The 22,361-nt window shown below is 38.2% G+C and overlaps 1 protein-coding gene across 4 annotated transcripts in view; it reads right to left on the bottom strand.

The window, feature by feature from the left end:
* LOC145238145 (uncharacterized) overlaps window positions 1-22,361 on the bottom strand; it is a 45,677-nt gene that overhangs the window by 14,912 nt on the left and 8,404 nt on the right. For 2 of the 4 annotated variants that reach the window (XM_080101220.1, XM_080101223.1), the window contains exons 2-8: window positions 15,088-15,324; window positions 13,520-13,630; window positions 12,903-13,088; window positions 12,465-12,617; window positions 10,244-10,404; window positions 9,589-9,648; window positions 8,913-9,071 (exon numbers count right to left, since the gene is read on the bottom strand). In XM_080101220.1, the coding sequence (XP_079957346.1) occupies window positions 8,913-9,071; window positions 9,589-9,648; window positions 10,244-10,404; window positions 12,465-12,617; window positions 12,903-13,088; window positions 13,520-13,630; window positions 15,088-15,250 (993 nt within the window). In that variant the 5' untranslated portion in view covers window positions 15,251-15,324. Of the gene's footprint in view, window positions 1-8,912; window positions 9,072-9,588; window positions 9,649-10,243; window positions 10,405-12,464; window positions 12,618-12,902; window positions 13,089-13,519; window positions 13,631-15,087; window positions 15,325-16,082; window positions 16,549-19,753; window positions 19,875-22,361 lie in introns of those variants that run through there. The other 2 variants (XM_080101221.1, XM_080101222.1) reach the window with 2 other exon arrangements.

The following is a 22,361-nucleotide window of genomic DNA, read 5'->3' as shown; positions in this document are numbered from 1 at the left end:
GTGGTAAGCTTCCCTCGTTAAAATTTAATAGATTTCCAAACACAGGGAAAATTCCCGCGAACTTCCCAACCATAGAATTCTACTTCCCTTGTGATCGGATAATTACCGAACAATCGCCTTTATCTACGCTTTGTTCTCGAATATACGACGCGGCATGTTGTTACCTCTGCTTCCCGTATTTACAATTTGAACAAAGAAACAAACACACAAATGAGAACAAAGAAACAAACAAACACACAAATCGTTTTTATATCGTATTGTATTTCGGTTACAGGAACTGATGATGCCACATAGGCGAAATATATATTCCTTCATTTAAAACCGACTGATTCTGTTTAAACCAAGGATTTACAGTCTTTCGGTTTTACTGTATTAAAGTTCAAAAGGCAAACAGTGATCGTCAGTTTAAGACATGCTGTTGATGGTTTTGATCTATTACTAAAGTTATCGTTTTGATCACAAATGAGAAGCGTTTGGATTTTGTGGTTTCAAAATTTTATGGTTATATTGAATGAATAAATTCACATAAGGCAGCGGTTCCCAACTTTGGTCGATTGACAATTTGCCTGGGGTCGCCTAAGGCATGGTTCCCAACGTGTTTTAGGCAATGAACCACTAACCCCAATAAAATAAACTCATGTACCACTTTATTGTTGAGAAAAAATGTGGTCAATTTTAATTTAGAGCCTACTAACTTTATCCTTAGGGTCACCACAAGTTGGCAAATGTTATCAAGCGGTCACGGCACCAGAAAGGTTGTGAACCGCTGTCATAAGGATAAGGTCATAATAAAACAAGGTGAAAACAAAACCACCGCTGTTCAGAAACATTGTACCACGAACATACGTGGCGGCGGGAAGTCCCCGGTCTCGCAAACCAGCTCCCTGGGTTCGGGTGTTTCACGTTTCGAAGGAATGACTTCGCACTCTGTAGCGAGTGTGAGGTTACAAGGGGATTTACGCGGGGATCGCTGGTTTATTAGCGAGACTGCTTCGAGCAAACGCATTATTCAAACATAAACCCAAAAAGTCCAAACAATATTGCGATCCACTTCAAGAAAACGACAAAAAACTGGAAAACTGAAAGTACCCGAGACAAAACGCATTGTTACGAGACAATAGGCTTAATGCGGTCACAACAACAAGCGGTTATTGGAGTGGCGATTGTTCTCTGCGTCATAAAGGCGTCGCGAGGCAGAGCCACTAATCGTGTTGGAATGCCGACAAAGAATCAAACCATATCCAAAGTACAAGCAGCTTTTAAGAAATGTTTACCCAACTGAAAGTCCCCGGAATTGGGTTAAAACCACATCGGAGATTTATGAACGTGCGGGGATCCCCAACAAGTGACCTTTGACCTGCGCAATGATGCGTGAAACGAGGGATTCCCCTGTTGAGTAGGTGTTAACGAGGTGGAAAATCAAGTGATTTGCAAGAAATATAACAAGAAAATGTTGCAACTGACAACCATCCGAACTATACTCAAGAAAAGCGACAGACGATCAGCGTATATAATCTTTTATCTTATTTAATAGTTTCGCCTATTTAGAAGTCCTCGTCAGTTTCCATATTATTCAAATAGAATCTCTTTATTTGGTATATGTGATAAATGAAGACAGATTCATCGGTCATCACTCTGTTACATAGGCTGACTTTTGTAGTCTGTTGTGACGTTACACTTATAACTAACAACTATGTATAAATTTGTGTTGTTGAAATTTCTCAAAAACTTTGTAACCAAAAGCAGATTGACTTAACACAGTAGTTCTTAAACTGTGCGTGAGAACCACTGCCTTAACAAGCAAAAGCAAATTGTTATAATTTACTGCCAAAAAGTAAGGTTAAAGCTTTTAAATGCTATTTCAAGATATAGAACAAACTTAAGAAAGTTGTTTAATTTGATAAAAGCGATTTAAAAAGGAGAGCAGACCAGTTTCATTTGCCAACAGGGCGAAACTAATAACTCGGTGAAAAATGAACAACCTCATGGATAGACAAGAATATGAGCGAGACATCAATGATCAAATGCAAACACATGGAAGTTTGTCTTGAGTCATCCGGACAAATAGCTTGAAGGTTTTCTCAGTGATATACCTCATGTATGCTTTAGTGCAAAATGTCTTTTACAAATGTTTGCACGCGAGGTATTGGTTCCCGTTTCGATAAAACAAATTTCCGTTAACAAGAGGTTTTTAACCGAACACAAAAGTGCGCTTTGTTTGTCCAACGTATGTTTTCCCTCCAGTTTGCTTTACACTAAAACCGGACTGGTTCATCCGAGTTCAACTTAATTCAGTCGCCTCAGCACAAAAACAACAACAATGACCTGGTTCCATTTCCCCGGCTCGACAATATCCCTACTTGTGACGTCATAAACGACATTCTGGACAAGCACAGGTGCTGGGGAATTCCCTTGCTTGTTTTTTCGCCAGGGTGAAAAGGGAAAGTCGCACTGAATTATCAGGGGTTTTAGCAGTGGCAGTCCTTCTTGTATTTGCGACAAGGAACTAATGGAAAGTCAATAGGATATTGGTTCGATTCTTAGTCCATACAACATTTATCAGGGTGCGATTTAAGGGATTAATAACTCTACCCAGCAGTTGACCAACAAATTTTAAAGCAAAATATTTAATTTCAAGTTTAATGCAATGGAAAACAGGAAAACGAAAGAAAACAGAATCAAAACCAAAACGACACATTTCAACTAGGTTTCGACGGAAAAATCTTTTAGCAACCAGCAATAAATGTCCACAAAGTGAATAAGTCAAACGAAAGAACCGAAACTGCCCAAGGCAATGCAAAGGTAGTAATGAAAGAGAGGAACTAATAATGTAAAGTACCCAGATTTGTAACCAAGCTCTAGGTTCATATTGAATTCCAGTTTAATGCAAATGGATTCCCTGTATCAGCACGACGACAATAGATGATGTGTGTTTCAGTGATGAAATATTTCCCCGAAAATCCCCCCATGTCTGGCGGGGGAAGTAATAAAACCCGCCGATAAACAAATACGTTTCCCCTCAACGGGAAAGTCGGGTGTTTACTAAAGTCACCTACAAGTCTTTGGCTTCCCCAATCCCCACTTAATGTATGATGTCATTTATTTGAAGTCCTTACTTACATGTGGTATCAAGAGTTTTAATCGAAAAATGCAGAAACTTAATAAAAAAAGGTGTCTGGCTGGCTTCTGCTCTGCCAAAGTGTTTCAAAAAAATTCTTTGCCCGTGCCAATGATTGACAACTAAACTGAAAATTTTTGCAACCAAAAACCTGAATAGCATTTTATGTTAGGCCGTGTTGGTTCAAATTCTTAGATACAAAGTTAAAAAATAATAATTGGTAACCACATGAAAATCTTAGTAAGTTGCCTCTACATTTCACACATTGTCAATGAATCAATTTTCAGGCGTCTTGGAAAGGCTTAAGATGGAAAATCCCCTTTAAGGTTTGGCTTAAAGAAACAACGTAAGCGGTTTCGGTCTTTGCAGTAGCATTGTCGGTTGGCTGCTTTCAATTTAAAATCCCTCACATTTTTGTCAGGCCAGAGCGAGTTTCGACTGTTAAAAGCTTTTTGACAAAATTTTAGACAACAAAATCACCATAAAAACCCAGGGGGTAGTTCACTTCATACAAATATGTCATCTGTGGCCCAAATGTCTATTTAATAGCGATTCGTGACTCACCATGTGCTGTAAATTTAGGCACAAACAATTTCTGTGAAAATTTAACTCAAAAACAGGCGAAATGGTTTCTAGCAATTTATTTTTAATGAGATACATGCTCCTGAAATTTGGCTACAAGATTCGGAATTCTTGGCTCTGTTGATGACAGAGCACAGCGAATATCTTGCTCAACTTCAAAACGGTTGCGCTGCTTGAACTTCATATTTACAAGTGTTGAAAAGGCAGATTCACATAGCCACCATTGTTAGGAGACAATGTCCTTTCTTGTTAAAAATTATTGTTTTGTAAATATTATGTTTTTTAAAACAAAGGGCATAGCATCTACAGTATAACAAAACAGTAGAATCTGTTCAAATGGCTCTGTGGCCCATTGAAAATGTCTTGGTGGCCTAGTGCTGGGCCATGGCCCACAGTTCGGGAACCCCTAAGGCAGTGGTTCCCAACCTTTCGTGGACCGTGGCCCCCTTAAAGTAACTTTTTGGCCTCGTGGCCCCCTTAAAGTTACCATGTAGGACCTGTGGCCCCCTTAAAATGTAGATAGCAATCTCGCGTAGGAATGCGGTATTAATTTTGGCCTTAAACAGGTCTAATAGAGTAAATGAGTGTGATAAACCTCTCTATAAACAAATATTGTGTGAAGTAGTCGGTTAAATTCGGGAATAAAGTTAAAGTGAAAATGACTTTTAGTGGGTGTTTCTTGTGAATCTACGCCCGTGGCCCCCCGGAACACAGCTCGTGGCCCCCCTGGAGGGGGGGGGGGGGCATGGGCCCTGGTTGGGAACCACTGCCCTAAGGTAAAGAACCGCCGTAGATAGACGTTAAAAGCTGTTTCTGACCACTCCATTGCATGGCAGTTACACCACAGTCATTTCATGAAGTTGAAGTGAATTGTGTTATCGTTATACTCTTGTGGAAGTTTACATGTGATTAGCAAGCTGAACTAACTGCCGTGAAATAAAAGTGAACCAGTTTAATGAACGTTCGCGGCATAGAATGGGTACAAAGTCAGTTGTTGTGCTATCGAAAATTATCATCCCTCTTTTGTGTAATATCCTCGCTAACTTTGCAAATAGATATGGGCGTTAAAAAACTAACTTGTAGTAGTATTAGGCAAAAACGTTTCTTTTTTAACTTGGAAACCGAACTGCATTAACTTTTTTTGTGGCTGTCACTTTGAAAACGTTACACTGTTTTAAACATCTTTCAGCAAATAAGTGGGACAACAAACTCAAAATAAACAAAAACTTAGAGACAAAACTTGAAACCAACATATGTACAGACACACAAGCGACAAGTGGAAATGGTTTCCTGTACATGATTGTACGATTCGTCACCAAAACCCGCCTTAAAGCAGAAACACAGTTCATTGTCTAAAATAGAAACTGAAAGAATGACGTGGCAGTTATCTTATCCAGTTCATAACGGTTCAAGTGTTTTGGGGGAATCCCTCTGTCCTCGGTGGAGTGCTTCTTAGCGTTACCCAACGATTAATCATCAGTAACGGCAAACAGAGGCTACTTGCGACGCATGTAAGTAAATACGGGGAATTTCGACCGAGGTAAAACATCTGTCAGATGAAACTGTTCAAACATGCTACACATCATTGCGAAATGTTTCATCAAAGACATTGGGTGACATTGCAGAATTTGAACGCGATTACAAAATATTTTTAAGCGCGATGACATGATACAGTTTTTGTAATTTTAAATGCGTCGTGAAGTATCATCGGATTTTTAAAGCAATTTCTGTAATAGTCAACAAAAATCACACATACTACTTTATTTCAGTTCTGTTCTGTTCTGCGCCTCTGCTTGGACTTTTACACATACAACAGCGCAGTTTCACAAAGTTAACCCAAAATGCCGCAACAAAGTGCATCAAATTAATTCGCATAAGGAATAGGGAAACACAACAAATCACATTACAACAACACTTTAAAAAATGTCGTCATAACATTTCAAATACGGCGTATCAAAGTTGAAAATGTGTGACTAAGAACCTCTCAAAAGTTTACCAAGTTAAAGTTCAAATTCAGTGGTACTTAATCTTTTTATAACGGTTAACCCGTTATACAACCAGAAAATATTTATTCAAAAAAAATCAACTACGACGTCACTGAATGATGACGTCACGGAACCAAGGTGATGATCCGATAATCCCCTTAACACGTTGACTGCCAAGGGATATTCCTACGTTGTGCTCAAATTTGCCGAATATGTTTTAGTGGCGTTCTGAAATCAGGTCGAAATATTTTGTGTGCCATGCTACGAGTTAACTCGTAGGTAACATGCTGGTGTAGGGTGTCTCGGTGTTGCCACAACGCATCCACGACGTTAGTTCGAGACGCCAGCTCGTTTTAAGCGCGTTCCAATAGAATAAGTCTACTACGAGTATACTCGTGTCTGGCAAGCCTGGCTAGATCGGCAACTACGAGATAACTCGTGGTTGGCAGTCAACGTGTTAAGGCATCTTAAATTTCCACTTTGGGGTTAAATGCAAGTCAGGAAACACCATTATAAGTGATGCTTTATTGCGTCACACTGGAAGCGGGTGCGCCCCGCCTCTGCCACGCCTCAGTCTGACGGAAAATCACCTAAAGGACGAGACGCTTTAAAAGTTTGGAAAGCCCTCCAGATCGCCGTAGGTGGTGTCTGCTTCCCTTATTACGGGTTAAGTTCCCGTCGAGCCAGAAACCTTTTCAATAAAACGGCGGGAGTTTGTGGTAAACTTTGGCTCTTTGTGGTCGGTTTTCTGTGGGAACTTTTGGCAAAGAGAATGAAACCGGTAAAGACTTCAAAGGGTAAACGAAGAACGAAAATTACAACATGTAATGAAATCCAAGTAACTGAACGGGGAACAAAAAATCGCCGATGCCAATCGCCCTTGCTTTTTAATACAAACGTCAATTTCAAGTCGAGTAAATTTCTTTGCGCAAAACACGATATAAGATCACACTTTCAATTATGACTGGAGTGAAAATTCCACGCAAAATTTCAACCAAAATGGTTTCTTTAAATGTGTAGCGCAAATTTTGAAAAATCGTTTTAATAACGTTTTTTTGCCGTTTGTTTGAAGTAAAATTCTATGAGATTATTTCACACAATAGTTGATGTTTGAAGATGTCACAATTTTCTTTTACACAAATTTAAAAAAATTAACAAAACTGCAACAACTGCAGGAATTCCTCATTTAAATCGCGTAAAATCCTATCAAAGTTTCTGCAAAATATCATACGAGTAATAGATAGGGGCGTTTTGTGGGCGTGAACCGAAATTCAGATGCCCGGTTCAGATATAAAGTTTCAAAGATAAAGAATGAAAACAAGCACCAAGTACAACTATGGAAACCACAGCTTTGTATTCAACACAACAAACGATTTGTTACAATGAAGTTGTTATTTCACTCACTGTGTGGATGCCCTTGAAAAGATTGGAACAACATGTGAGAAGTTTCTTGACTAAAGAAAAACAGAAAGTAGACAAATCTCTATAACACTACTTGTCATGATTCAGGGAAGTTTCTATTGTATTGAAAAGGTCAACAGATTGAAAGAGTGATTCACCGATGATATTTTTGTTTTGTTCATTTCTCTAGAAACCCACAAATAACAAACAACTTGCCTTGCATTGCACAAATAAACTTTACGTTCATAAACTATCACTTAGTTAAAGCAACCGAAGTTAATGTTGGATAGTTGGATTTATCTAAAAAAATTGCTTGTTATTATTTACTAAATGTGTTGTTCACCAGCTTGTGTATAGAGCATTGAACACGTGACTGTTCAAGATGGAACTAAACAAGTTTAACAAAGAGTTCATTCAAAACTAATCAATCTTAAAAAACACCAAGGGGTTCAACCAACGACAAACATTCGATAAAATTATATATTTTACCAGTATTTTTAGTCTATTAATGGACATCGTTTTTGCATGTTACAACTATACAAAAAACACACAATAAAGTCAAGTATTGTTAACGGAAAGTTACAGCGTTTTAATATTTGTCATTTCACCATCATTTAAACGTGACGGAAAGTAAAGTTCATAAACCAGGGGTTGTGTATGTAAATAACCGGGTCAGTAGGGTCTTTCCACCGCCCACATAAAGTGATTGGGTGGGGTTGTGTAGAAAGGTTATCGAGTCAAATCATTGCACGACAGAAGAGGAACAATAAAAGCCAAACCTAAGCTAAGTTTACCCTTAACCCATATTTGGAGATTGACTTTTGAGCCAAATTACTTGAGCAAATAGACAAAAGGTGGAGAGAAGTTCAAATAAGTTAAGGAAATAATAGGTTTTATTTGTCCAGTGGTTTAATAAAACAAAGTTGCAATTTCACGTTTTTGAGGTCTGCTGGGTAAACGATAGGTCAACAAATGGGTAAAAGTGGCATTTACAATTTCCAAACTTTTCAATAGCAAGAATTGGAAAATATAGCTCTAAACATTTTCTAAGTCACAGTTATACCCCAACTTGGAAAATGTTTGCAGGAAAATCTACGTTTGTAAACGGTGTTTCCCTAAAATTTTAGGTCTCTGTATATTTTTGTCTCAAAAAAAGCATTTGCAGACCCAATAAAAATGTACAGTAAAAAAAATCAGCACAGAGTAAAAAAACATCAATTTTGTCTTGTGGGTTGAAGAGAGACACTGGCCTTAATCCCCTTAATCACTTGTTTTTTTTTATAATTCGTTTTTTTTTTTAATTTGGTGTTACTGCGATAAATCTATACTTAAAAAAAAACTAGCAAGATATTGCCTCTTAGCATCAGGCCCTCACCTGATACTCACTGCTCAGTAAAGCATAACTCATTGCCAAATTTACTACTGGAGTTGAGTTGGCTCAAGCTCAGTAAATAATGCTTGCGAAATAGAATCATGTGTTCATGTAAGGTAATTGTTTCATCCCTAACATATCAGCTATTTCTTTTGCAATCATCGCTGATTAACACGTACAACATTCACAGAACATTTAAACTCATTTGCCTCCGAAACATTTGAGGCAGTGGTGGGAATCAAATTTTTGTGAGTCGGTTCTATCACGAAAGTCATATTTTTCAACCGGTTCTGTTACAAAAAGTCCATTGACAATACCAGTAATGCAAACCGGTTCGCTGATCTCATAAAATTTCGTGAGACGGTTCTATAGAACCGGTGCGAACCGACTGAATCCCACCACTGATTTGAAGCAAAATGAAAAAACTTGTCCTAAAGCGGATCACGTGACAAACCTGTGAGTTTCTTGCCTTCTTCTGCGATTGCGTCACCTTCTGGGCCAAACGCGCGAACACCGCGGCCAACTTTGAGAACTGTGACGTCATACTCGCTTCACTGACGCTGACGTCATTTCCGGTATCGTGCAATCCGACCATTTCCTCCAACTGACGGATCTAGAAGCAGGATTGTAAAGTTCATTGGGTGATGTATAACAAGGTTTGTGACGTCATAAACTTAAGATGGACTGGTTTAGAGCGTTTGCGTAAAATGACGTCAAAAATATTATAAGCGTTTTGGTTTAGAATTCAGGTTAATCCAAAAGTGGGTTTGGAGGAATTGCCTTTTTCAAATAGAATCATAAACAGATGGATAATAAACATAACCATAAATACAATAGTTGACACACAAACATATTGAAAACCAGAGCAACTTAACTGCACACAACTGTGACAAACCTACAGACTGACTATGTTGCATGGCTATCCAAGTTGCCGCAAAAACCAAATCAATCGTGCATTAAAGTCAGTCAGGCATAAACAGAACGACAATACAACGTGTTGGGGACAATTTAATGTTGATAATAACCTATACGGGTTGCCAAGCAGCCACTTAACAATAAACATGAATGAAGATATTAATGCTTTACGGCACCAACTGGACCAAATTTGAAACTTACAAACAAACTCCTACCTGCAATGGAAGTGGTAAATTCTCCAGTTCGTCGGTAGATGTCGCTGTGTCTCGCTCGTTCTGCAACAAAGAAAAACGTAATTGGCTGAAAAAAAAGGAATTACGCTGGGATTTAAACAATGCGAAAAACATGCTTAAAGTTGAAAAATTCGCGATTTTTGCATGCCGACCGGGTCTTTTGTTTGACCGGCTTTGTTGCCAGGCAACCGAAACACGGTTGCTGATTGGGGGATTTTTAGGGGGGTGAGGGGGATGAAGGGATTGGGTGAACAATTAGCTGATAGGGTTAGGAGAATGCGAGATAAGCACGTGTTTGGGGTCAGATCAAAGAAAAAATTCACCAGTCGAAACTGACGTTCGGGTTAGTGTGCCTAAAAATGTTACATTTCTATTACAGAAAATAAAGGGAAAAAATTAAAGGTTGGTTTACAATTACGTACAGAACAAATGGCTTTTAACCAATTTGACATTTTCAGGTGTTAATTACATTCACCTCTTTTTGGTTATATGACGTCATCTTTCCGTGACGTAATAGTTTGCAATCTTAAATTTTGTAAAAATGAGGTCAATTTGATTTCTTATAGGGCAACAACCATAAAAACGTTAATAACCACTGGTTTAAAGAGATCAAAAGAATTCGTATGTAAACCTTTACCTCATCCGACTTTTCCAAGTCACGGGACATGCTGGTAGTGACGTCAGAACTTCGATTTTCCTTTGTGGGTGTTGCGTTAGCGCCATCTAGCAGCAAACTTGTAAGGCGTTGCGTCATCGCCGCTTCTGACGTCACTGGGTTGGTGTCGGGGGCGGTTTGAGCTGAAATGTAACACAAGTGTCTGTTAGGTTTATAGGATTTGCCAAAAGACCTCAATAAACGTGGTATTATGCCTGACATCAATAGCTTATATAAGAGTCTATTGTTAGTAAAGTTTGGTATGGGCATTATATGCAAACTAAATGTAATACTATTGTGACAAATATATTTCTTTAACCTATTTTTTTTCTTTAACCGGTAATAACTTATTACCATGATAAAGGCAACCTGTATAGGACGTTGAAACATCGGTTAAAGAAATACATTTGCCAAAAGAGCAATATTTAGTGGTAGATAAATCTCACTGCAATTCGCACTTGACAAACTTGATAGTTTTGTGCAACACATGTTCCTGCTTTCAAAATAAAAAGCACAAACGCAATAAATAATGTTGAATCTTTTCCTGTTGGTGTAGCATTGTGCAACTTATGGCAAGAATTGAAATGTTTTAACGGTTGGGTTATATACCAAGTTCATTGCTAAACGGGTTGTTACTTGATAGAGTGGAAATGCTTATTAGGAAAAACAAAAAAGCCGGTGTAAGCCGCAAGTTACTAAACAGTAAACAGATAGTGTTGCAAAAATTCAACAAAGTTTGGAATTGGATTTCTAGCATGAATTTGCAGGTGCTATTTCCCTGGTGTTTATTTGCACATCAGTTCACACCGACACATGTTTCATCGCATCGCAAACAGCATGAACCGTGGTGAGTAGTCGGCACGCACCTACTTCAATTCACCCGTGTCCTAACATTCATTTCCATATAACTGGAGGAAAACCCATGAAACACCACAAATGCCGCAGGCGAAAATTAAAACGACTGATAATTTGAATTCAACGAAAAGGGGGACGTTTTCTACCCGCTTTTGTGTATTTGTCAAAAACATTGGAAAATAAAGGGCGAAATATAAGGGTTTTATGTATTTGTTTTTTTTTGTTTAGTTTGTGGTTTACAGTTAAAATTACCAGTCTTCCCAATTATGTTCAGTTTTATACAAATATATGAAGTGCAAATTTTCCATTTTAAAGCGCGAATTTACTATGACGGCATAACCATATTTGACAATAGGCAATTTTAAACCATATTTAAATTGCCGCAAAAAGTTGTAAGAAAATCAAAAGATTTCAAAATCACAGAAACGTAAAACTTATGGACATGCAGGTTGTAAAGTTTCCGACTTTTTTTAACCAAAGAAAATCTCAAAACAAAACTTCACAGAGGATGATTTTGCAAAATCTGATCTGCTTTGCAAAATTCTCACAACCTTTCTCTGACCTTTGATAATTGACCTTGAACGGCGCCCCCCCAAAACCCCCAGTCACTGATTCGTGGTTACCGTAGCAACGCGACATAACAATCCACTTCCCGTGCCGAAAAACAGAACAGCGATCCCGCAATGCAAATAAACAAGACACCAATTCCAGCGGGAATTCCCGACAAGAACAGCGAAGCGGTTCAGCGTTCCAAAATACCAAGTTCAAATACTTTCCGAGCCCGAGGCGGCGGCGTGTTAAGCGTTTTTGAGGGGGCGCAGCTTTTTTCACTTTTTTTGCACAAAAAACAACGAAAAAGCTTCAACGGAATCTTGTTATTCGAGCCTTAAGTTTTTCAGCTTCAGTGCCTCGCAGGATTATATGGAGCAAAACCAACACAAGAAACATGAAGCCTCATCATTCACTCACGTTGGTTACGCGAAATTAAATAGTTTATGCAAAACAACTAGAATATACTGCAGTATGTCCAAAGACGCTTCAAGTAAAATGTCACTGCATAACAGTCTTTATAAGCGCGGTAACTTCTTAACAAAGCAACCCCTAACGCCGGTATATCTCAGGTTGATTAAGGTGAATATATTCCAACGAGAGTTTGGCCACTTTGAGTTATGTGGCAATCACCACTTCACCTTGCTGCAAACATTGTAATGTACTCAGGACCCGCGAAGTATTGTATTATGACACAACAAGGGGTTCATTGTTGCGTATAAGCGAAGTAGATTTCGTGGGGTCACTGTGGTAGTAATTTGAATCAAGGTTAAATAAAATTGCAAACTTCGAAAATCACCTTGTGTGACGTCACTGGGACCGGCTGTTGACGTCACCGAAATATAAGGGGTTCCACCCTGCGACTTTATGTCGTCACTGCTGCGGTCTGACGTCGGTAGGGGATTCCCCTCGACAACTTCGAACGGCGAATCGGGAACTTCCGCGTGATTGGCTGCGAGAGGTCACGTGATAGTTTAAATAAGTTAAAGGTTATGATAGGAAAAGTTTAAGGACTCATTTTATTCACTTTCATTTTGCTGGTAAAGACCCCCCACAAGTTTATACGCGTTCACGAGCTGGTTTTGTGCAACCAAGCGTAACAAAATGGTGATTACTAAAACTACGACAGAAAAAGTTGAAAATCAAGATTACAGGTTTTTATATTCCGCAAAAACATTGTAACTGATTTTTGCACATGGAATCTGGCAACAGCTGAACACCAGTTACAACAACTAACCTTGGGCATCGAATACAACATCTTCATTCCGACCGTTTAAATCCGGGTCCACTGGGGCCCGTCCCCTTTTTTCCTCGCTCTCTTCTCTACTCTCAGCTAACTCCAACTCTTCCAACCTTCTCCGCAGACGAAGGTTTTCTTCGTTGAGAATTTGATTTTCCTGCTTGAAGTCGGTCACCAGAACACCTGCGTGACAGAAAATTACCCCATGAAACTGACAGTAGAAGTGCAGTGTGAATTGTGCGAAAATAAATAACTGTTTGCAGTTAGTTTATTAAAGAAATAATCTACCACTCTTTTCCTGTTTACCAGGTCAGCTGGGCTTTGTGTAGCAAGCTTATTCTACATTATGCATTTACGTTACACACAGTTTCATACTAAGGCAGCAAACAGTGAATTTTAGTTTGGATTTTGCAAGTTTGCATGGGTCGTAAATACAATGTGTGTAATGCTTATAAACATAAAAATCGCAATTGGGAATATAAACTTCGCTTTGTATGTTGGATTTCAGTAATCACATTGCGATGTGTTTTGTTGTTTTAAGTCGCCGCAAAAGTTGATTTCACAACACCGGCCTCTCCAGCATGCTTCTAACCGACACAGCATTTGGAACTCACCCAAGTTATCCATGTATTTCTCCTTCCGCTTCAGCCTCTCGTTCTCGTTCTGCAAATGCTCAAGCTCCGGAAGAAACGATGACGAGTGCGTGACGTCAGTGTCACGTGATCCTGCGCAGTAGAGCGTAACGTTGGTATCAATTTATCAACCAAACATGATTGTATAACAGGCAAGACTGGTTCTATAACGAGTTTCGTGCAGTCAACCAAAGCGACCATTACGAAAATATTTAACATGGTTGGTAGACTCGGTTGAAACGAGCTTAAAATGTCGGGAAAGTTACAGTACTTTAATTATTTAACTTCAGTGTACAACGGTTGAAAGCACGAAGTTCGTTCAGAAACCAGCTTCTAGCACGCGTTTTAAACCGATGCATATAAAACACCTGTAATTTGTTTGGCAAACTCGGCAAGCTTGGCGGTATTACGTCAGATGTACGGTTGTGGGTTTGAGTTGTTGATTGTTTGGTGAAAATGGGGATTATTTTCCTTTGTGACGTCAATTGTTTTGCGCTATTCCTAGTGTCACGTGATGTAAAGGCAATCGTGTGCAGCGGGAAGCTATGGAAAGCAACAAGGTGGGGAATTCCCTTGAGCGTCAACAAACCAGCGAAATCAACAAGGGGCGTAACGTAGGCGTGGCACATGGTGGGCGTGTAGGGGTTTTACGCGTTTAGACATTTTAGTAAACATTTCATTTATTAATAGACGATAAAACACGGCTGGTTATGTTTAACTTAATGGCTGTATGGAATACACATTATATGACATTGGGCATGTTTACAGAGAAGGAAAAATACAGCCATAAATACTTGTATAATGTGAATGTATTTTTTTTACAAATGTTTTAACAATCGCTGTTGCCTTTACCGGTGCAACGTTTATGGAAGATGCACTAAACATTATTTTAAAGGCAAAAAGTCAGATAAATATGTCCAGTGGCAGTTATAACATAGTGATTTTCTATCTTAACCGCGGTACTTCTATATGTTTTGATGGTAGTGCGCTGTGAATAAGTAACTGCGAACATAATCATGTACTGTACATTTAGTTTTTATCCTGGATCGCTTGACTAAACTTTCTGTCTGTGATTTTTTTTGTATTTAATGAGCAAATATTGCTGTGGATAATTAATTCTAGGTTTGTGATGTCTCAAAAAAAAAAAAGTTACTACCCAAATTTAAAGCTTCGAAAATGACGTCATAGATCGTTGGGACTTCCCCGAAATGTTTTTTTCGCGCGTAATTCGCCGATGATTGAAAACACGAGTTTGCGAATGCGGGTTGATTGTTCGTCATATTGTGACGTAACATGCGTCAGCGACGTTAAATGATTGACAGAACATTAGAGGTGTAATAATTTTCGAAAACAAAAATGCGTTAAAAGACAACTTTGGTAGAAGAAAAAGGTAACTTTCATTTAAACAGATCGTAAGAAAATAAATATGTAAAATATACTCAAAAAACACGTACGTGAAAATTTATGGTAAAAACAATACACAATGAACGCAAGTGTACAAAATGCCAATGTGTGAAAATGCAAGAGACGAACAGGTCATGTTATGTTACCTGGCAACACTCTATCGCTCAACACTGGACACGACACACACGCTGTTTGTGACGTCACAATGTCGTCTTGTTTGATAAACAGCTGTTCTTCCCCGGTCGATTCTTCACCGTCGTCTTTGTTATTTTCACACGTGTTCGGTTCGAGCTGCTCACTCGGTTCCATGCTACGGTGCGCACCGGTCGATGTGAATTGTCACCGCGTCACTTCGATGAAGCGGACGATTAATCCTGACACTCCTGTGAAGATAAAAAATTAAGTTTAAGTTTTTTTTATAAGTCAAACAGTTATTGTTAAACAATAAATTCATAGATACAAAAGGAAAAACATATTTCACAACTCTTTGCTTGCCAGAACGTGGAAACAAACCGGCGTTTTCATAAAAAATGATTATGTGATAACCCTGAGACTCCTTTGAAGATAAATGGTAAATGTTTTGTGTTAAACTTTGGTCTTTTAAATTTGAGTTGTTCAGAGTCAAACAGGCATTGTCAATAATTGCAAAGAAATGTGTACAAATGGTAAAAAAAAACATTTTTTACAACTCTTTGCCAGATCGTACAAACAAACCACGACCTTGGGAATAAAAAAGAAATATTCATCAGGCGATCAATTCTTAAACAAACCGATATTGAAACTTCGTCGAAAAGTAGTTTAAATGTTTGACCAATTTAAATGTAATGGCGTTTTAGTCATTACAGCAATCGTCTCAATATCGAGTTTTTTAAACCTTAATCTGGATGTTTCATTAGCGTTGCCAACGTTAATATTTATGCTTCTGCTGTATCATATTGGTAACCATGTACTCAAATAACAGCTTTTCGCAAATAACTTCAATAACATCAAAAACATCCCTTAAAAACGATAAAAATAAATGTCCATCAATTGTAATGCCAAAACCTCACAACACATCATCAAGACGGTCAAAAACCACTTCTTCATAAGTTTTTACAAAAGTATCACAGATTTTCTGAATTATTTCTATTCACAAACCTACCCCTGTATAGAAAAACCATCACTCCGGCTATAATAAGCCCGGCAATCAACATGTTAGCGTTGAGTTTGTCGAATTCTTCACTAACTCTTCAATTCGTCGAAATGTTCAAAGTCACTGAGCTTTAACAGACCGCGCACCTTGTACTTGTAAAGTCGAAAACATCAATCGAAAAAAAAATCACCCAACTAGCAGCACGTCACTGACATAGTTTTTACACGCTCTAATTAGACTTCCTGTGTTCACTTATAGCGTAACAGAAGCGCTTATGACGTCATCATAGACAAACCAAAGCATTTTTCATAAGGGTGGGGTTTGTGAAAACGTGGCTTTATCTTTTCCGCTACGAAACTTCCGACGCAGACGGCTGTTGTGGATGATCACGCTCTGATCACGCCCTGATCACGCTTCCACCGCGTGGCATGAACTTTGATAATTTCGTTACTTATTAAAATGCAAAAAACAAGTAAGCGTATATTTGAAACAATTTTAAGGTTTTTTGGTGGGGTGCAAAGCTGTTATGATGGCATAACGTAGTTTATTTTAATCTTTGAAATTGAAACAGAAAAAAATTGTACTGTATTTTGAAAAAAAAATATACTGTATTTTATTTTATAGTTTAAGAAAATTAAACTGAAAAAAAATTAAAGAAGAAACGACCTAAAAGAATTGGTGAATTTCCTAGACCTAACCGTGCAACTATCAAGCTAGCTTGAAAACGAATCTTTACGAAAATTTTAATCAAGCCAAAAAGTTCCATCGGACTCAAAACACGATGAGTTTCGAACCCACAACCTCAAAACATTTCTACCAACCGACCATAAAGTTATAGATGGTTTTGAATTCAAAAACGACAAAATTCAAAAACCGCGTAACACAGCTCAAGAATTCTTTGGTAAAACGCGACACAAGTCAGCGGTGCCAAAAATTGCGCAGATCGAAATAATTTCATGGGATTAAGAATCGGCGATTGTTACGCGACAATTAGAAATTGGCGGGAAGCGACACCGGAGGCGGATCGGCGGAGTTTTGTGAAAACTTTAATCCGTTGCATTTCAAGCCGATGTGATAAACAAATCAAGTAAAATCGTTTCGATAAGTATGTGGGATTTGAAAAGATCGTCAAAATGGCTGCAGAACTATTCGCAAAATCATGGTTCCTCCACTGTTAGTTGTTTTATTGTCGGCTGTAGTTTTTAAATGGCTTGCGTTAAGGGTAACAAAAAAATATAACTGTTGCATGAAAACAATTTTCACAACTTTAAAGAGTTTGAGTTTAGTTTTATGCAAAAAATACAATGAAATTTAATCTTAACAAATAAATATTCGGATAATTTTATGTGCAATCATCAGCAAGAAACGAAACCGCTGATTTTGGCAGTTTTTAAAACTTTAGGCTCTTTTAGAGTCTATGATAGTAGGTATGATTTATTTTACTCGACGAGTTTTAGCGTTTCATTAACAGTAAAACTTTTAACAAAGCGCTGATCTGTACGATCCAATGCGAGGACCGTTTTAGCCCGGAGCCATAAAGTTTTTTCAACCTTTTCAAGCGAACACTTCAAAATGTTTCCAACTTTTAAGAGATCTGAGTGAAATAAGCGGTTCTTGCAATGTTGTTCCGCTGCCAAAATTACTTGTTGAACATCAAATCAACCTCGTTATTTCCAATACGGTCGCATGGTTAAAACCACGGTCAAATTTTGATCACACGTTTTTGTATGCAAATTTTTTATATCTGTGCAGTTTTTTCTATCACAATTACTTGCCTGATGGCATCAGCAAAAATATTTGTACTAAACGAAAGTTGTTTAAATTTCAAATACCCGATTGTTTGTAATATTTACCGAGATTTTTTTTACTGTTATAAAATGAAATAAAGCCATTCCCTTTTTACGGTCAAACGTTGAGAAAATATTATTGTTGTATTTCTTCTTATCCCAGTTTTGCAAAGAACGAATGAACCTTAGATGAACTGGGAAATGCCAATGACATTAAGTTAAGCATGAAATAGTGGAAATCATGGTGGGAAGTTTTTCGCATACTTTAATTTTTTCGAAACCAAACATAAGTGTACACATCTAACAGGTTAAAAATTAATTTAAATTCACGTCCTTAGTGTTTTTCAGGTCGGTTCGGACCAGTTTCTAGAAATTTAATTAAGCCTTTAATCAAATAACCACAAGAAAGTCAAATACGTTAGTGGAAAAATCCCTAAGCGTTTTAGGGTCGCGCTGCAAATCGAGGTTAAACATTTGTGGAGGTCGACTTTATTTGCACAACGATTGGTACATGTCACCCGGAATTTCCCGGCCAGCTTAAAAGGTGAATTAAAATTATTCCTCCGTCCTCGGTTTATTTCTGCAAATATTGGCAAATTGTGGGTGGGGCTTTTCCTTGTTATTTACATCTGGGTTTCAACGTGTTGCTTTGCAGGTCAAATGCACTTTAAACCTGGATCTGCAAAATAAACTTCTAGTGTATTTGTCCGCCTAAATCAGTAGTTCTCAAACTGTGCGTCGCGACGCCTTGGTGCGTCGTTTTAATTTTCTAAGGGCGTCGCAGAATAGTTCCGTTTCGTGGCTCCTTGTTGTTGTATCAATAATCACATCTAAGCGTCGCAACAAAAAAAGTTTGAGAACCACTGGCCTAAATGGACGAAACCAGTGGGATTCAAACAAATAACAAGCGCTACGGTTGACTGCACGAAGCTCGTTAGGAAACCCGCTTTAAGCCTGCAAAGTCGTGCATGTAACAACCGCCAAACTTAGCATTCGGGTTAGCGGATGCAAGACGGGTTTTTCCGCCCGCCATCGCCGCTTTGAAAAGTGACACAATGTCACGTGACGAGCAGATGGCGAAGTTGGCTCGCGGTAACAGATCAGCAGGGGAAAGCCCCCTCTCCCCCTCCCTTCTCGTGTTTGCAGAAACAAAAAGACGAACCTAAAGCAGAAAGGAGATTGCTGCTCGGGGATTTTGCGCCGACGCTGCTGTTATTCCTTTCGCTGCAAAACTGTCTTGCAAAATTTGTCTCAGTTTGAAGGACAGTGAAATTAAAACTGTATCCCCAACATTATGGTTTGGTTCAATGTTAAGTGTGCTGCCGGACGTTGCATTGATTTTGACAGACTGTGGGAAATCTGTTTTGTTCCCTAATGTTTTAAGATTTTGCATTTGGTAGAAGGAGCATAAAAACGCTTTGTAACGTTGCTGCTGCAATTAGGGCGTTTGGGTGATGAAACAAGGATCACAGAAAATCCGACCAAATTATTCATCCAACGGCATATTAGCACGAAAGTGTTAACATGAAAATCACAGTATTCACGTGATAATTACAATATTCATGTGATGGTCACAGTATTCACGTGATGGTCACAGTATTCACGTGATGATCACAGTATTCACATGATGATCACACTATTCTCAGATGATCACAATATTCACATGATGATGATCACAATATTCACATGATGATCACAATATTCTCATGTGATATTCACAATATTCACCAAAGATCACAAACATAAGCACGCAGGTGTCAGACAAGCCGGCAAAGTTTGACCAGGATCGATTGAAATTCTTCCGACAAAAAATCCACTGACGTGAGATCGGAAGAAATTAGGGGAAACCCGAAATCAGAGTCACCATTCATAATTAATCAAAGTTGAAATTACCTGTTTTCCGTTTGAATGAATTCAGTCAGTTCGGTCGAAAAATCATCACCGATATAACTTGATGTAGAAATGAGTTCTGGCACTTTTACATTTAAAACTACCCAACACAATTCTAATGTTTTACTCTGAAGTCAATAAAGATAAAAATGTTAAAATGTGCACATAGCACCAAGCCACCAACTTAAACTAATTGACTGTATAACCGCTGACTGAACTGAAACAGAACCTTCCAAAGCATGCAAGAAACCAATAATACTTAAAAATAACTAACAATCCAGTTTCGACCGTTAACAGGTAAGTCACAATCTACAAATGTTCCAGTGACGAGGTTTGGACCTGCTAACTTAACTTATCCTGGGTCACTCTATCTATGGCAGTGGTCTCAACCTTTTTTATTGTCGGGGCCAAATGGTATTTTTTAAGTGTGTAGGGAGCTGCAAAAACATGAAACCTTGAGAAAACCACTAAAGAAGATGACTTTGAAAGCTAAAATAGCAATGTTTGGTGGTTTTCTAAAGGTCTGGTGCGAGCCGCAAAATAAGTAGTTGGGATCCAAAAACCGAGTTTGAGAACCACTGATCTATGGCAACTCACAGCCTAAATGACGGACAAAATGCCGTGCCACGTCACACTGTCTGGATAGCACACTAAGTATAGCTATATGTGTAAGCGAACCTTGATGACTCAGTATTATGTCGAGTGTATTCGGTTTCATTATTGTCACAATGTGTGCGCAACCATGACATATGATATATAGAAATCTTAGGTGGTGCTACCGGCATCAGTTGTTAATGTGACTACCGGTATATTTAGTCTTTGTATATTGGATACAAACACAATAGCTGTTGTAACTGTCTGTTGTTTTTATAAGGAGAAAATTTTATTGTTGCTTAAACCTCTTCTGGTCATATCACCTTTACTGCCAATCAATGCAAAAAGTAAACTTGAATTTAGTTATAAACCAAATACCAAATACACTCTATGATATATATACTGCAGGATTGTCATGACAATTGGTAAAATACATACTGGGTCCGTATTACATTGCAGTACATTATGCGAAACACGTTTGTCTTATAATGCTACAAACCAGCGGTTCCCATTTGAAATGCACACATAACTCTTACGTAACATTCAAACTTGAACAACAGGAATAAGATTTGCTATTTTATAAATAGAAAACTGCTGCCCAACTAACACATGAATCAAAAACCTCGCTTCAAATTGCATTCGGAAACAATAAAGACTAAACAACAGGGTTTGAGTTTATTGTGCAATTAAGTTTGCATCTTTGCATACACGCCGGTTCCGCGCGATAATTAATCGTCGCAATTTGGTCGCAATGTGGATTTTTCCGACACGTTTGTAGAGCATGAAGCAACAACGTGCATGAAAACGATAGGAGGGAATTCAAAATGTGACCGATTACCCAAACACGAAAACCAGTCTTAATCGAAAAGTCCCTCATCCACCCTGTTTTAATTCCCGTGGAAAGATTCGATTTAAACAAACGTTGCTTCGAAGCCATTTTACTTAATTCAACTACTTTAAGTGGACATTAATTATTTACACAACTTTAAAACCGCCGATTGAAGAACGAAACAAAGCATTTTAAGATGTTTCTCATAACACTGTCTTCGTGTAAATAACGCGCTTTTTGCAATCAAGGAAATTTACAAACTAAATTTCTCATACTTTAATAAATGCAAAGTTCATATTACTGATGATGACCATTGGCCGAAACGTTTATACAACAAAGCATGTCGCTTTCTACGTCTATTTGGGCCGTTATTTTCATCGTTAAACATAGATCCGTATGTAGTGTTCCACCTTTACTTTCAAACACGAAACATTCGTGCCTTGGTGAACGCCTTGCTGGGCGCAATGAAATGACACACAATGTGACCAGCAGGAACCCGAAATTGTTCGTTCTGACGTGGCCATTGGCAGCTTTAAGTTGCAATCATTGCATTATAATAAAGTTGCTTTGGGCAACGTGAAAGAATACGTGAAACAATAAAAGAATACGTAAACAATTTAGTAAGGTGTTTAATAAACAGATGTTTAATAAGTTTTGAAGAAGCGTCTACAAACAAAAAATTAATAACGAAAACTGTCCTTAGTGTTCAGGATGAACACAACCAATGCAAACTTCTCAAGCAACTGACATCTCACATTCCACACCACTTAACCTCGGTAAACCCAATCGCTTTGCAGGCCGAGTGACGGAGTAATTAGCGAGCAAAGAGGCCAAGCAGAAATCCCCACTGATGAGTCAAAAGTGAACGTAAAACACCGACGAGCTGCGACGTGACATGACACAAGTGATGAGGCAATCAACCCGCAAGCTCTTGTATACCTTGCATAACATCTTGTCATGTCAATAATACAGCATTGCAGACGGGAAGTGGTTAAGAAGAAGCTTCAAATAATGAAACGTAAAAATTTTAAATATTGCCAAAAAAATCATAAATATTTGAGAAATAACGAAAAAACTTAAACTGTTTTTTATGACTCCTAATACTGTAGCTAACTTTTTTTAAAACTAGCAAAAGATGTTTTTTGTTTTTTGCAATTTAAAAAAATAATCGCCCTAAAACTCGCTACA

This window comes from Phallusia mammillata, chromosome 7 (assembly GCF_965637545.1).
Source record: "Phallusia mammillata chromosome 7, kaPhaMamm4.hap1.1, whole genome shotgun sequence".
Taxonomy (NCBI): domain Eukaryota; kingdom Metazoa; phylum Chordata; class Ascidiacea; order Phlebobranchia; family Ascidiidae; genus Phallusia; species Phallusia mammillata.
Note: the sequence above shows the minus strand (reverse complement) of the source record. Positions and strands in the feature narration are given on the sequence as shown.